A 15,555-nucleotide genomic window follows, 5' to 3' on the forward strand; every position below is an offset into this window, starting at 1 on the left:
AAGCATTCACATAGAATAAATAAAAATATGTTATTAATAACTATTAAGAACTGCTAGAACTGCATGTGTTAGAACAGATAAATCTAGCTTACTCGGAATCATAAATTCCCATCATAAATTGATCTATACACTACTTAACAGCCAGAAAACAGCAAATTACCCCAACTTGTATGATGCAGAATCAGTTGGAGTGCTTATCAAAACTGCAGAATCCTGGACTGCTCCTCTAAGACAATCATTCTCAGCTAGGGGCAGTTTTGGCTACCAGCAAATATTTGGCAATATCCGGAGACCTTTTGGATTGTTTTGATAATCGGGGAGGTGCTCCTGGCAGTAAACAGGCATAGACTAGAGATGCTACAAAACATCCTGAAATGCAGAGGACAGACCCTAACAACAAAGAATCATCTGGCCCGAAATGTCAGAAGTGTCAAAGCTGAGAAACCCTGATCTAGAGGTTTTGATTTAGTGGTCAGTGATGAGACCTAGAAATCGGTATTTCTCTCCAGGGATCCAGGATTTTCTTATAAAGGCATTAAGAGCTTGAAGACAGGCTTTAAGGTAGAGATAGGATATGAAGAAATGGTGGGAAATGGAAAGAACATTCTTTTTTTTTCTTTGAAGATTTTATTTATTAATTTGAGAGAGAGAGACATAGCAAGAGAAGGAACACAGGCAGAGGGAGAGGGAGAAGTAGGCTTCCTCCAAGCAAGGAGCCCAATGTGGGGCTTGATCCCAAGACCCTGGGATCATGACCTGAGCCAAAGGAAGACACTTAACTACTGAGCCACCTGGGCGCCTCTGGAAAGAACATTCAAACAGAAGAGCAGATCACATCCAGTAGGACTGAAGAGAGGTTCTGTGATGACACTGGGCTGGTAGTACATACCGAGAAACAACATCAAAGCAATAGCCTCTTTCCACCTGGAAGACCAGCTCTGCTTCATGGGATATAAGGGCAGTTACCCACCTTGGTTTTTATCTGCTGATAATTCACTCATTTTTCACCCTGTAATCTGATTACAGATTAGACTATCACATGCCCACTCATTTCTGTTCCATTGATTCATCCATAAAGTTCCAACATATAAGGAAAGGAAGTGAGAACAAGGTTTTATCAGATATATCTGGTTTGGTATCCAACTCTTCCTTTTATAAGCTTCATGGATTTAGGGCTAATGATAGGGTCAATGGGTGGTTTAAATGAAATAGTGTGTGTAAGGAAATGAACTCAGCACCAGGCACATAGGAAGACTCAGAGAAAGTCAGCTGCTACTTATTTTTTATTTAAATAACATTTATCTGTCATATTATTTATCAAACTATTTAACTGAATAGGACAAAAAGTGAAGTTGAGGCTTAAGATGATGATTGGTATCTTATATCAATCTTAGCAACTGATTATTTTGTAGTCTGTTTTGATCTGAGAGGATTGAGAAAATCCTGCTTCGTAGAAACGAGTATTTGTAAATGGCTCCAGGTTTTAAGCTGCTCACTCTCACTTCTCAAGATTTTTTTTTTTTTAATCCTGAGACCAACATAAAATGATTCAACATGGCAAGTTAATGCAGTGGTGGTCTCCACCGTGCTTATGATCAGAAAAATAACACAGTTGAGTGTGCATGCTGCTTTCTAAAAACTAGTTATATTGGCACATGAGCTCAATTATATAAATGTGTAAAATATATTATATACTACAGTGTTTATTATTAGTCCTTGCAACACTTCAGATATGGCTATAGTTCCATGGCACACAGTTGGAAAAAGCTTCTGGCTAAGACTATACACTCCCAGCTTATAGATAAGTGTGTTACGCAGTATGGAATACAAACGCTCCCTCTAGTCCAGATATATTACATCAATTGTTTTCTCTTGATTAGCGAGCCTGATGCTTCTGCATGGACAGAGAGTACGTTGGTCTGGCATGATTTTCTCCTCACAAATCATCTCGGCTCTTTGGAAATTTTTGCAAATTAATTGCTTGATGATTCATTCCTGTATCCTCCCAAACACGAGAGCTGGGATGAATTAATCCCTGCCTTTATAAGACCCATGTCAACCTCTTCCTTTACAAAAGATGTATGTTACACTGACTCATACAGATTCAGTGCTTTGGGGGCTTATTTCAGAATCAGCCCCTCTGTGGTTCTGTTCAAATTTCCTTCCCTCCTACTAAGAATATATTGGCTGTTTGCCTGGCCTATCAGCTGATGTACAAGAATGAATGCAAGCCAATTTCAAATTATAGCCTAACATAAACATTATTAATTGGTGGGGGTGGAAAAATGTGGGAATTTCAGAGCAAACAACAGTGAAAACAACAGGAGAATGAAAAGTCACATTATGTTTTTAGGATTGATTCAACATTTCAGGTGTTATTCTTACTCATTTTTAATAAGCATCTACTATATGCCAAGTGCCTTAATAGTGGTCCAACAGGCCTCATGGTGCTTCCATTTTAGATAGGCCATTAATGACGTTAGTAAAATATATATTAGTAAAATATAGTACTAGTAAAATATATATTGAGTTATAGAAATAAGTATCAAAAGGAAAAATAAACTAGGGTAATGGACACACTGTTCAGAGTGGTTGGGAAGGTCTCACTGAGAAGGTGACTTTTGAATAAAAGAAGGGATGAAGGGGTAAGTCATGTGGCCATCTGGCAGAAGAGCCTTCTAGTAAGGGCAAACAGCAGGTGCAAAAGCCTTGGGGCAGGAGAATGCCTGGCATTTTTTGGAGTAGCGATGAGGTCAGAGTGGTTGGAGAGGATTCAGACAGATAAACGGGGGCACGGACAGAGTCAGATGATGTAGGTCTAATATAGGGCAACCAACCATACATCTCAGACCATGATCGTCTACATTCACACCCAAGGGGTTAGTATTTACATTCTCAGAAGTGTTCTAGCTTGGATGATAAATTTTGTGGTGATCCTAGGCTAGCAGGTCACTCTGAGGATTTTGTCTTTGAGAGACATGAGAAGTCATGGAGGGCTAGGTCACAAGAGAGACAAGGTATGACTTAGGTTTTATCAGAAGAATCCCTTAGTCATCTGTGATGAGAATGGATTGTTGGGGTGGGGAGGCACGCGGTGAGAATGAAAGCAGGGGAGCCAGTTAGGAACCTACAAGATTATCAATTGGCACGTGCACTGCAGCCCTAGTTGAATTGTTTTACTTGAGGCTACATAACTAGCTAGTGGTGCAGATGGGACTTGGGACAATTTTCCCCATTTTCAGTCTGGTGTCTTTTTTATACAAGGCCCAGATTCTCTCTTAGTTCAAACTTGAGAACAAATGGAATGCCAGGCTGATCTTTATGGGCCCATTAAGTCTCCTGATTGGTGATTCAACTTGGTTGCTTCCTCTTCATGTTGTGAGAAGTGGACATGAAACATCTCCCTTCCCCCTACCCAGCGCCCCCCAAAATAGCTTGTTTTGAAGCAGCAACCAAGATTTTCCTTAAGCCTTTCTCTTGAACGTCTGTATTTATACTTTTGGCTCATGTAGCCTCCTCAGAATAATGAATTCCACATATTTAGTGGGTGTTTATTAACTCATGAGTATGTGATATAAGCTATTAAGTTCAGATGGAGCCCAATACAGATGTGAATACATATTTTATGCCTGAATGAATTTTATGCATGAATATTAACAAAAATTAACAAAAATTAAATGGACTCTCACAGGTATAAATATATCTATGGAGGGAGTTCTTCAATTTTGTTTGTGTTTATTTCCACTTGATTCTTGGTTTATTTTATAGTCCCGAGAATTGTCTTCAGTTTTTGATCATTGCTTTCCTCAGTTAGAGTGGATAACTGGGAGGAAGAATCATGTGTTGATGGTATACATATATAGTCAACTGCAATGAAATATATCAGAATATACCTAAGAGGCTGAAATGTGCATGGATGTAGATTCTGTTTTACATATGTGCACTTGAGATGCAAACTTGTGTGTGTTGGGAGTGGTATGGATAGTCACATTTACGTACATGTTATTTTAAGTAGCCTTGATGTCAATGGAGAGTTACCCAAACAGTGAAATTAATATTTGTATTCTTTCTACTAACTACTCTAGCAGTACAACCTAAAATTCCAGCAACTTTGGCATCCAGCAGAGCAGATACAGGGTCACATAATGCGCTTATCTTATCTCTCCTGGGAGTAAAAGAGAGGACTAAGCTAATTCTCAGGGTATCTGTAAGAAGTGAATTTTCACAAGTATTCTTTCATAATACAAGAAGTATTTTTCATAAGAAATGTGTGATATCATGCAAAGGCTTTATTGTCTTGGTTATTTTTCTGCTGCACATATAGGCTTGAAATGTCTTAGGTCATTTTTTACCCCGTCTTCAAGCGTCCGTCAGATTTTCAAAGCCATCCCATAAACAGAATTAGTAGGTTATGTTAGAGCCTTCTCTTCTTTCATGGGGCAGGAGTTGGCAAACTTTAAGAAATGCCACATGGGGAATCTGCTTATTTTCTTTTGGATTGTGAGAAGGTGCACAGACATGCTGTTGGTCCATACCTAGGTATAAGAGAAGCAAGGAAAAGGACATTGGACTGTAAAACATTTGAGGAAAGAAAGAGAAGAAAAAGAGAAAAGAAGAGAGAAAGAGTTGTTTGAGAGTGAGTATTCGAAATATTCAAATTGAGTATTCAAACATCTCCAACAAAGGATTAGTCCCTTCAGAGTGGACATGTATAATACACAATTGGTGAGGTGGTTTCTTTCCTGACTAAAACGCTTAAAGAGAAAAGCTGGTAATCTCAAATTCTATTTCAGGGGTGTAGTCTGAATTGTTATTTTTTTCTTTAATTTCAGAAACTATTTTTTTTTAATTTTAGTTCCACTTCCGCCAGTCTTGAATCAAACTTCATACAGTAAAACCAAAATTTATACATATAAAAGTTTTTTGCCTTTTTGTGCATGAGCAAAAGGTACAGAACTCTTTGTAGAAAGATCCTGGGAAGGGACTCCTATGGTCAATGTAATTCTTCTTTGAACCCTTGAATCTATCATAAAAGTCACTTTCTCATTTATTTATTTCAACTCCTAGTTGGGGTCTAGTGGGAGAAATAATCCAAAATAGTGGATAATCCAAAAATGTCATTTATATTTGGCTTCAGAATGCATTACCAGATGTTACTCTAGCAGATTTCCCTTCCTAATTAGGCCTCACTAAAAGTAGGAGTTAATTTTGTCTTCATTAGCTGTTTCCAAATCAGCAGGATGGGGCAAGGAGGAAGCCCAAGGCATGCTGGGTATTTGGGAGGAAGCTGGCCTGGTGCTAAAAATCGGCGGTAGATCATGCTCGAAGGAAATTCAAATATGGGCAGTCAAGACGATGGGCATATACACTGTAAATGTTTGTTGAGCCACTTCTTGAAGGATTCTCGGGCTTTCATCCATTCTTTTTTTTCCTCCCTATTAACCATGAGTGCAGAAAAATTCTTGTCCTTAGAATTAGGCAGATAATAACCTGGATTTTTATATATAGAAAAAAAAAATAGAGGCTCACAGAGGTTAAGTGACCTCTCACATAGATTGATCTCTGAGTAAATAGTACCTAAGATATTGAAACTGATTAATGAATGATAAGAAGACCCCACTGTTTCCTTCTTATTGATGATTTGAATAATGAGGAAGCAGGAATTCTCCTGGCCTAATTCGCATTAAGAGAGCTAAGATAATGAAGCTGTGATTAAATGGCTATTAAACTATTTTTATCAAACAGAGATCAAGCGAGTGTGAGAATCTGGGGACGCAGAGTGTAATTGCAATTCTACAAGATGTGGAAAAAATTACTATCATAAGCAGGGCATGGTCCTTCCATAATAGCCTGCATTTAAAAATCTTTGGGATACCACATGCCGGTTTCACTTTGCAGTTCTCCCTTTAGGTGTCTAGTAACATCTCGGAGTCACTCATTTCCTCCTTAATTTAGTAGATTTATTCCCTCTCTATGCACTTGGGTGAGCTCGATGACTGTCTGCCCCACCATGTGTAATCATTTGGAATATCCTTTTTGCCAACTGCTCACAGGGGAGGAAGGCCCAGGTATTATGTCTGGGACCCCAAATTTCAGTCTTGAGGTAACTCTCTGCACCCGAAGATACAGAATCTGCCTTCCTTTAACTGTGCCCTTTGAATTATATTACACTTACGGTAGGTCAGATGGGGACTGAGGAGTCCCCAGGAGCAGTGATGAACCAAGTGTTCTGAACTATCGTTTGTTACTGACATAGCATTACGTCAGAATTATGGCCCATTCTGAATTTTGGGTTGTTAGTATACATGTACGTGTATCACCTATCAGTGGAAATTCTTTATGGCTTGAGCATCTGTAGAATGGGCTTCCTTACTCCAGGAGCACCTTTTGAAAATGAGCATTATGGTCACATCATGTTTATTTCTATGGCAAGACGAGCAACAGACTTGCCTTGCTTAAGGAGAGCCCAGGTTGACGCCAAGCATGGCTAAAGCTGCTTGAGAGTCACCGAGCTCCCTGGTGGAAAAGCCTGTCGGCCTGTTCCCTACCTTTCTTTCCTTCTCCACTGCCGCCCTCAACACTGGGCTCAGCTGTGTAGCTTTAGATCACTACCTAATTGGTGACCTGCTCTCTCTTTTTCACCTCTCCACTTTTCTTTTCTTAACTTATATGGAGCTAATAAATATATTTTTGTAAAAATAGTAATTTTGAACAGTTAGAAAGCGGTGTCAGAGCAGAGTCTTTGAAAGGTTATTTTGCAAAGTCGTTTTACTGCCTGATGTATTTCAATGCCCTGTCACCTGTGAACAGACATGTGTTCATAGGCCAGAGTGCTTCATCTGCAGTGACTTTGATTTATTTGCTCTGTAAATTGGGACCGAAGCAATAATGGGAAGTGACATTAATTGTTTACCAGAGTCTTTTTTGTCACATCCATTGCCTTCTCTGGAGTGTTTGATTGTTGAAACTCATGCTAAACTAATTGGAATCGCCACAGTGAGGAGCAGTGTCCACTCAGCTTTACATACAGGAATATCTTTTGAGTTTCAGAACAAAAATGTCATTGGGAAATATCTTTTTCCCCAGTCTTCTATGATTAGACAGAACACAGAGAATTGGAAATAACGTTCTTTCCTTCAAGAACTACTTTACTAAAATAAACTGTCTCTGAGCCTCTCATTGAGTCAGCCTTGTGCCTGATGAACGCGGATTCTAAATAAGGATTAGAGTCCTACTGGTCCATCCCGGTTGAATACCAGCATAACCTACCCACACACCCCCTATCTCTCTTTCTCTCTCTCTCTCTCTCACACACACACACACACACACACACACACACTCTCTGCCAATTTTCCATTCCACAACCCTCCCTCCCATTGTGGTTCCAGTAGAGAGAATTTAAATAGCTGTGGTTTAATCAGATCTTGTAAATTAATTATGACATTATCAGGCTCCAATATTTCTGCCATTGTTTTTGATGTACATTCACCCAGGCTTATTAAAGAAATTGGAGAAAACTAGTTAATTTAAGTGTTCTTTGTCATTCTGACTTGATTGGAATTATTGTAGTTTGTTTACACTAGGGATAGAACTAAGGCGCTATTGTATTATGTGATTGAAAGCAAATAGAGGCTTGTAGTGTTGCTGGAAAGCCAAATACAAAATTTAAATCAGAGTAAACAAAATTACTCATTTATTGGTAAACATTCTTAACTGTTTTTCTTGAGCTATTTTTGAACTTCAGTGAAATAAGCCTTTCTGAAAATTGGGATACCTGGAAAAAAAATCCAATTTACTGAAACCGTGTGTGCGTGAGTGTGTGTGTGTGTGTGTGTGTGTGTGTGTGCTTGAGATAACTTCAAAGATTATTTTTATTAGATAATATGGATATATTTATATTAATGTAAATCTCATTATTTTAGATGACTTAAAGTAATATGTGCTTAAATTAAATATAATTTTAGGACAGATGAATAGCCCAAATTTGTTTTTTTTGTATGGTGGGAGGGGCAGAATCTGAATTGAAAAGGGAGAGATTGGAATCTTTGGACACCAGATTATCATACCAGGCAGAAAATAAATGAAAATCATCTCAATATCTTTATTATTCAGATTACATGGACAGATCTAGGAGAACGGAAGCTCCACGGTATGCTCAATAATGATTGGCTATTAAGCAATTTGATTTTTAAAGAATCGGTCAGTTTCTGGAAGAAGTGGTACCATTTTGAAGTTGACATCCACGCCCCCCCTACCCCAATCCGATTAGGATTTACTTCCTTCAGTGGAGTCCTCAATCTCAGAAAGTTGTCATTCCATCGCATGTGCCCAAATCCACTTGACTCACGATGTCAAGTCCAGCGCCATTACAGAGACACATGATGCTAGCGTAAGAAATGCTAGTAAAGTCTACTATGAGTACAAATGGCTCTTTTTGGCCTCTTGAATACAAAAGAGAAAGAAGTCTGCAGTTTTACTCCTGGATGGGGACTCATCAGTAATGAGGGAAAACAATTTTTATGTGAAAATAGAATGTATACGTGATAAAGGCCTGCCTAATTTCTCTAGTAATACAATTTGATTTTCTGATTAGCTGTCTTATTCTGTGATTCTTGTAATTTTGTCAGGTCAATTAACTGGAGTTCAGTGCTAGAGAGAAAGGACGTGTGGGCACTGCTGGCTTCATTAGATGTCAGCAGCTTAGGTGCATTTTGTAATAGAATCTGTGTGGGATAATTTAGCCGATACTGTTAATGTCATAGCATCCAGAACTTTAAAAAAAAAGATTTATGAAGCAGGTCAAATTGGACAAACAAAGTGAAGTGCTAACAGAAGGAAGAGAAAGTGATCTACACAACATATATTCTAGGCAGTAAATGCAGATCGATGAATTATTCAGCAAGTAATCAATGGCCACGCTGTATGCCTAGCATTGGCATCGGTTGCCCAGGATTAGAATATAGCACATTTCCCCATAAACAGGGTGTATAAGTTTGTACAGAGTACTGAAATAAATGTTATCTTTTATAATAAATTATTCAGTTTCTTTCCCTTCCACTGGAGGATTTTTGGAGGGCAGAGGTTTATCTCTCTCTTTCTATCTCTAACACCAAACATGGTCCCGGTATAGTAGGTATGCAGATATGTTTATGTAATGAATACCTGAAGATTAGCTTTCCAAGGGTGTGTGCATGCAAGTGACTGTGGGAGTTGCAGAAACAAGTTAGAATATGTTCGCAGGAGCCCCCATTCCAAGTAATGTCGCACTAGAATCATACCCTGGCCACAAGAAACGACGTGACAAAGTGGGACTCTATTTAATGACTGACCAGATAAAGAGGATTCAAGGTAGTTCTATATTCTGGGTCTGAAGAATTGTTACCCAAACCCAGGAAGTCAAGGGAAACAGCAGTTTTGTTGTGAAAAGTTCTAAGTTTGGGTTTTGGAGGATGAGGGAGCTATTATCAGGTTGAAGTATCCAGTGGGCAGTTCTAGATTTATGACTAAAGTTGGGAGAGATGTCAGGGAGGGAAATGAATGGTTGTGGAGTATTCGGTGTTGAGATTATAATTGAAACCATGAAAGTGTATAGTTTTTCTCAGTATAGTTTCAGTTTCTGGTGCTGTTCGAACAGAGGGTTATCTAAACATTTCAGCTGCACAGGAGATTGAAACGCTCTATCTGAAGATGAAATAGATGATGGCGAAAATTCTCTCAAGTTCTGAGATTTTCTAGACCTTCTCCTTTAGTTAGGGAAACAAGACACACACATGGGGAAAGCGAATGTGAACAAGATTGTGTCCTATATGGCCATAATAGGCACCAGCATCATAAATTGCTAGCCGGGACAGCTCACCCAGCAGAAATTGGTACCACGAGGTGTCAGTTTATGGTGTGATTCAAACCAAAAGTGGATTTGGAGTTTGAAGAAGACATGATCCTTTGTGTTCTGGCATGATCATTCAACATTTCATGTACACTTTACTGCTCATTTGGATAAACATGATCTGTCTACACTGATTGATGGTGTAACCTGTCCCCCCATGTCAGCTCACTCATGTCATCTATTTTTCTGTTTTTGCAGAAGATAGATGAAGAGAACGAGGCAAACTTGCTAGCAGTCCTCACAGAGACACTGGACAGTCTCCCTGTGGATGAAGACGGATTGCCCTCATTTGATGCGCTGACAGATGGTGATGTGACCACCGAGAATGAGGCTAGTCCTTCCTCCATGCCTGACGGCACCCCTCCGCCTCAGGAGGCAGAAGAGCCGTCTCTAGTAAGAACCCTTCCTACTGTTTAACAGGAATTGGAGTTGCCTCTGGCTACCCGCTGCATGGGTATGATGTAGTAACAATAAGGTCTGGATTTTTAATTTAGATTGATGCCAAAAACAATTCCCGAACGGATTCGGAGTTGTGAATTCTGTGATTCTGTGTTTAAAAATGTTGGTAATAACAGTTTTCATGTGGTCTTACTACAGTTTGTTTTAACTGTCTTTTGCTATGTTTGTTGTGTGTGTATTTTTATTTCTTAGCATTATTTATGTTCGAGGTAGAAACTTAGAAAACATAGACAACCCAAAAAGGACAGATTAAAAATTCACCTGTAAAATCAAATCATCTCTGATATAAAAAAAGACTGAAATCTCCTCTTGTTTTAAGATACATTGTTATGTTTATGAATTTGAAATATACGCATAATTGTTTGTATCATGTTATTATTTTATTGTTTGGAGATGTCCTAGTTCATTAAGAGATTTCTTATGGCTGGATATTTAGTCTTCTTCCTATTTTTTCACCATCATAAATTATATAGCAATCGACACATTTATAGTTTTATTCTTATGCCTATGATTCTAGGAATAAAAGGTAGATCCAGGGATATGTAATATTTTAAGGTTTTAGATCCATAATTCTTGTGAAGATTGAAAAATAATAGCACATTTGCAACCCAAGTTCCCTAAATTTATGGGAGGCATTGAAGAGTGAATTTGTTGGCAATGAAGAGTAAATTTTCTTTCGATGCAGTGCTTGACCAGAATTTTATTAGTTCTAAGACACAGTTTACCTTCTCATCTATGGTAGCCATTTGTCATTTGCCATAAATCTGATGTGAGAACATACTATGTAAATTATGGAATGCTATCTTCCAAACTTTAATAATGCTCCTTGGCATGCCATTTAGGGGTTGTTTCTCTCCGATATCTAAGTTTTTTAAATGTTAAAAAACATTCCATGTAAACACACGGAGAGTCTACTTGTACTACTGTTCATTCCGAGATTTCTGGTTTAGAAGAAACTCCCTCATAAGTAATTGCTACCCTCCTCCCAACCCTCCACCATTTCTCCATTTGCCTTGCCCTTGCTGGTTGGTACTTTGATGTCTTTACATTGATACAAGAGGATTTTCATCCAGATAATTGGTTCAACTGGGAAGGGTTGTTGACTCCGCCTCATACTGCCTGTCTGAGTAGGGACGGCCTAGAAGGCCGGCGAGTAAATGAAGAAAGAGCAAAGAAAGAGTCAAGAAAGAATAAATGCTTCGCATGAGCCAGAATCACATCTCCTGACTCTGCCCACTTACATGTCTGTGTCAGTGATAGCCACTCTTTCACCATAAATATACTTTGAATAAGTAAAGTTAAACTGGACTGTGAAAGTATCATTCAAAGCATTACAAAGGTTTTATTTATTTTCACTTAATTCATTTGGATTACTGAGGGGAAAATTTCCTATATTCTGTCCCCAACCCCCAATTCCTCATTTAGCGGGGCAACTTTTCTCACCTAGTAGGTATTTGGAAATCCTTTCAGGAGGATCCTTTTACCTTATTTTATCCCCAAAAAAGAAAAGCCAAAAAAAAAAAAAAATCAAGGTAGACAATATTAAGTGTCAGTGTAGGGAAAGGAAATACTTTCACAGTTGGTAGTATATGCCAAATTTTTTTCTTACTTTTTAAGAATGCATTTCCTTTAGCGCTATTGTGCCTTGGTGTGACTATAATTAGAGAGTGAGAGAATTAATTTTTATAATTAATTAATTTTCAGTTTAAAATTTCAGTAACATATTCTAATGTTTACAAGATGCGTAACTTCTCTTGTTTTTCCTTCTCTGATACGTTTCTAGCTTAAGAAGCTCTTACTGGCACCAGCCAACACTCAGCTAAGCTATAATGAATGCAGTGGTCTCAGTACCCAGAACCATGCAAACCATAATCACAGGATCAGAACAAACCCTGCAGTTGTTAAGGTACAATGCAAACTTTTTAATATAGGAGGGAAAGTAACAAAGGATTTTGCTTGAAGCAGTAAAACAAAGGATAGGTTTATTTCTATGTATTCAGCTGGGATCCTGCAGTTGCTTTATAATGTGAAACAATATGAAATGGGTTTCCAAAAGCAGGGCTCCAGCTACTTTAAACTAGAAAGAGTTCATTTATGCTTTGTCTTTGGATGATTGGAATGGAAGTTCCACCGTCTGTTACTCCTTGCCCGTTTTATTAATACACGCAGCAATGTGGGTTGCAATAAAATTTGCTGATCGGCTGGTATTATCTAGGAGTGACTTTAAGATGCAGGATTGCCATTTTGCCAGCTGTCTAACCTGAGAAAGATTGCTCTGGAATCACCACAAAAGATCTATCTCTGCCATTAATTGGATGGAATGCTGGCAATGACATAATTCGGTTAGCGGGCTGTATTAAACAATGTTTGTCTTGCCATTCACTGTGAGTGAAAACGGAGCGTTAAGGGGTACTTAAGAGAATTGTGGATACGGGGCTCCAGCAATCAGTGGCAAATTAAGGTTTAAACCAGCTTATTTTTTTTTATTCACAGTAAAGGCGCTATAGGGTCTTGTTAGTTACATGTTGCTGAGTAGGAACATTGAAATGTAGGAGAAATGAAATAAAAAGCTGCATAAATGTCATTTAGGAATTTTAAATGTAATTTTCTTTCCTTGTTCTGCAAACAATTATTCACAGCTCATAGATCTAGTACACTTAGACTGAACACTTCATTGAAAATCTCATCTCTTCAGAAAACCTATATCCATTCTGATAAGGTTCAGTTCACTAATTTTAGCTTTCTTTATGCCTTGTTTTTAAGACCGAGAATTCATGGAGCAATAAAGCGAAAAGCATTTGTCAACAGCAAAAGCCACAAAGACGTCCCTGCTCGGAACTTCTCAAGTATCTGACCACAAATGATGACCCTCCTCACAGCAAATCCACGGAGAACAGGAACAGTAGCAGAGACAAATGCACCTCCAAAAAGAAGTCCCACACACAATCGCAGTCTCAACATTTACAAGGTAGGCTGGGGACCAAAGCACAGGCTGTCGGCGAGGGCGCTGAAGGCGAAGCAAGCATGCACCAGGCTGGGGATGCCCAAACTGAATTCAGCACTTTCTTATAGACTTATTTAAAAATAAAAAAAATTAAAAATCCTTCCTTGGACACAGGTTGAACATGACCTATTCGGCTGATATGCAGCCTAATTCACAATCACCAAAAAGCACCTGAAATGTGAGCTGGGTGGGGAGGGGGTGATGAAAGATTTATGTGAAATCTAAATTGCCAAGATAATTGAAATTCGGAGCAGGCTGGGCTAGCCAATATTAAAAAGCTTTTCTTTTCTCCTTTCTAGTAATGGAAAAAATGAGGTATTGTTGATTTGCTGTATATAACTTAAGAAAGAGTACATGGTATTTGTGCAGGCTTTCCTGATTATTAAGTGCATTCTTTTTTTTTTTTCTTTCTTTCTTTTTTTTTTTTTTTTTAAAGACCACATGTTATACTCATAGATTTTATTTTGTAAATAAGGATTTGGAAATCCCTGGAATTTATTTGTATTTGCTTTCTAATACAAAGTATTGCCCAGATCAAACTAAGCATCTGGGTTGGTTTTTATCATCCCCATATATTCTGGAAGGCTGATGCTTCTGAGGCAAGTCAGGGTGATTTTGGGAAAACCTGTCTTGGCAGAGATATAATTTTCTTCCTTCTTGGCTCTTCCCTCAAAACCATCCTGTCTTAGAGGCCCAAAGGAAGCTTGCTGAAAGTTGTTGTTGCTTTAAAATATCCCAGCTTCCACATTAACCCCACCTTTAACTTTGTAGTGGAAGCAGGCATACATATATATATACATATATATGTATATATATGTATATATATATGTATATATACATATATATATTTTTAAGATTTATGTATTTATTTTAGAGACAGTGTGAATGAGAGAGAGTGCAGGAAGGAGGAGGGAGAGGGAGAGTCTTAAGCAGACTCTGCTGAGTTTGGAGCGCAATGCGGGGCTTGATCTGGCAACCTGGAGATCAGGACCCCAACTGAAACCAGGACTCAGATACTTAACCAACTGTGCCACCCAGGCGCCCCGGAAGCAGGCATATTCTGAAATAGCAATTACAAACACCTACTTCTCTTTTCCCTTTTGTTTCCCTGACTTCCCCTTCCAGCTGCAGAGTGGTAGTCCCTGATCCCTGTTTTGAACCATGATTATTTCATACAGGTATGCTGTTGCTGCTGCTTTTAATAAGTATTTTCTTTCCAGTGTTTTCAGTTTTCCTCTCTCATCCCTACCTCACCATAAACCTTCAGGAACCTTCTTTAAAAGTTTTAAATTAGCTCTCAATTAGGTTTTCCCTTGTGGATATCTCAAAATCACTTGGCCATCCTTTTCTGTCAGATCAGGGGAAGATACTTACGGAAATGGGCCACATTTTTTTGTAGCTTGCCTTGCCTTGATTGGCCCCTCACACACAGGCCGTGGACCAGTTTTTCTCAGAGCAGAACCAGCAGTATTATGAGATGTAATGGTGTGGAGAGCCTCAAGTGAAGGAAGGCAGCTGAGCTCACTCTAGTGAGTAGACTGAAAAATTCATGGGGCTACTCTCTACCTTGTCCTAGTGTGTCCCAGTCAGGCATTCATTTCCTGGAGCTGAATTTAAAGTCCTAAGCCAGCTGTAACCCTGTGGTCAGTGAACGCAGACTAGCGGCACAGGTTTTAAACATCTTTTTAATTTTCATATTCTTAAAATTGTATTTGGCACCTTTTGGATTTTGAGAGTTTGGGAGGTTTGGGGTTTGGTTTTGAAATCCACTCACCACTAATATTACTGTAAACGCTTACAAACCATGGTAGTGAAGAGTTAAATTGGCCTGTGGAGGATATATTCTTTAGCTGAGACCTGCTGTATATGGATATTTCAGAAAGTTATATGCCTGTGGCAAAGCATAAAAAGTTTATCCCAGAACAAAGCCTGTTGACAAAAACATACACAAAAAACCAAAACCAAACAATCAAAACCCCCACAAAATTCCCATAGGTATAAAAGGCCAAGAACAAAATAAACATGGCTGGCTGTGAATAACCAACAGGAAATAAGTGCTCAGCTTCAGGATTTATTTGAATTAGGATTTAAACTTTAAAAGTAGAAAATATATTAACAGAGACAGTAACCCAAAATCTACTGAGGTTTATCTTTCTTGACATACTGTAATGTTCTCTCACTGAACTGCATGTGTGCTGTCTATGAT

At 38.6% G+C, this 15,555-nt stretch overlaps 1 protein-coding gene across 6 annotated transcripts in view; it reads left to right on the forward strand.

Moving 5' to 3' along the window:
- PPARGC1A (PPARG coactivator 1 alpha) overlaps positions 1-15,555 on the forward strand; it is a 646,737-nt gene that overhangs the window by 594,276 nt on the left and 36,906 nt on the right. For 5 of the 6 annotated variants that reach the window (XM_082727447.1, XM_082727451.1, XM_082727448.1 and 2 more), the window contains 3 exons: positions 10,085-10,279; positions 12,129-12,251; positions 13,109-13,313. In XM_082727447.1, coding sequence (XP_082583573.1) covers positions 10,085-10,279; positions 12,129-12,251; positions 13,109-13,313 — 523 coding nt within the window. Of the gene's footprint in view, positions 1-4,349; positions 4,637-10,084; positions 10,280-12,128; positions 12,252-13,108; positions 13,314-15,555 lie in introns of those variants that run through there. The other variant, XM_082727452.1, reaches the window with a different exon arrangement.

This window comes from Mustela nivalis, assembly GCF_964662115.1.
Source record: "Mustela nivalis genome assembly, chromosome: 4".
Classification (NCBI taxonomy): Eukaryota; Metazoa; Chordata; class Mammalia; order Carnivora; family Mustelidae; genus Mustela; species Mustela nivalis.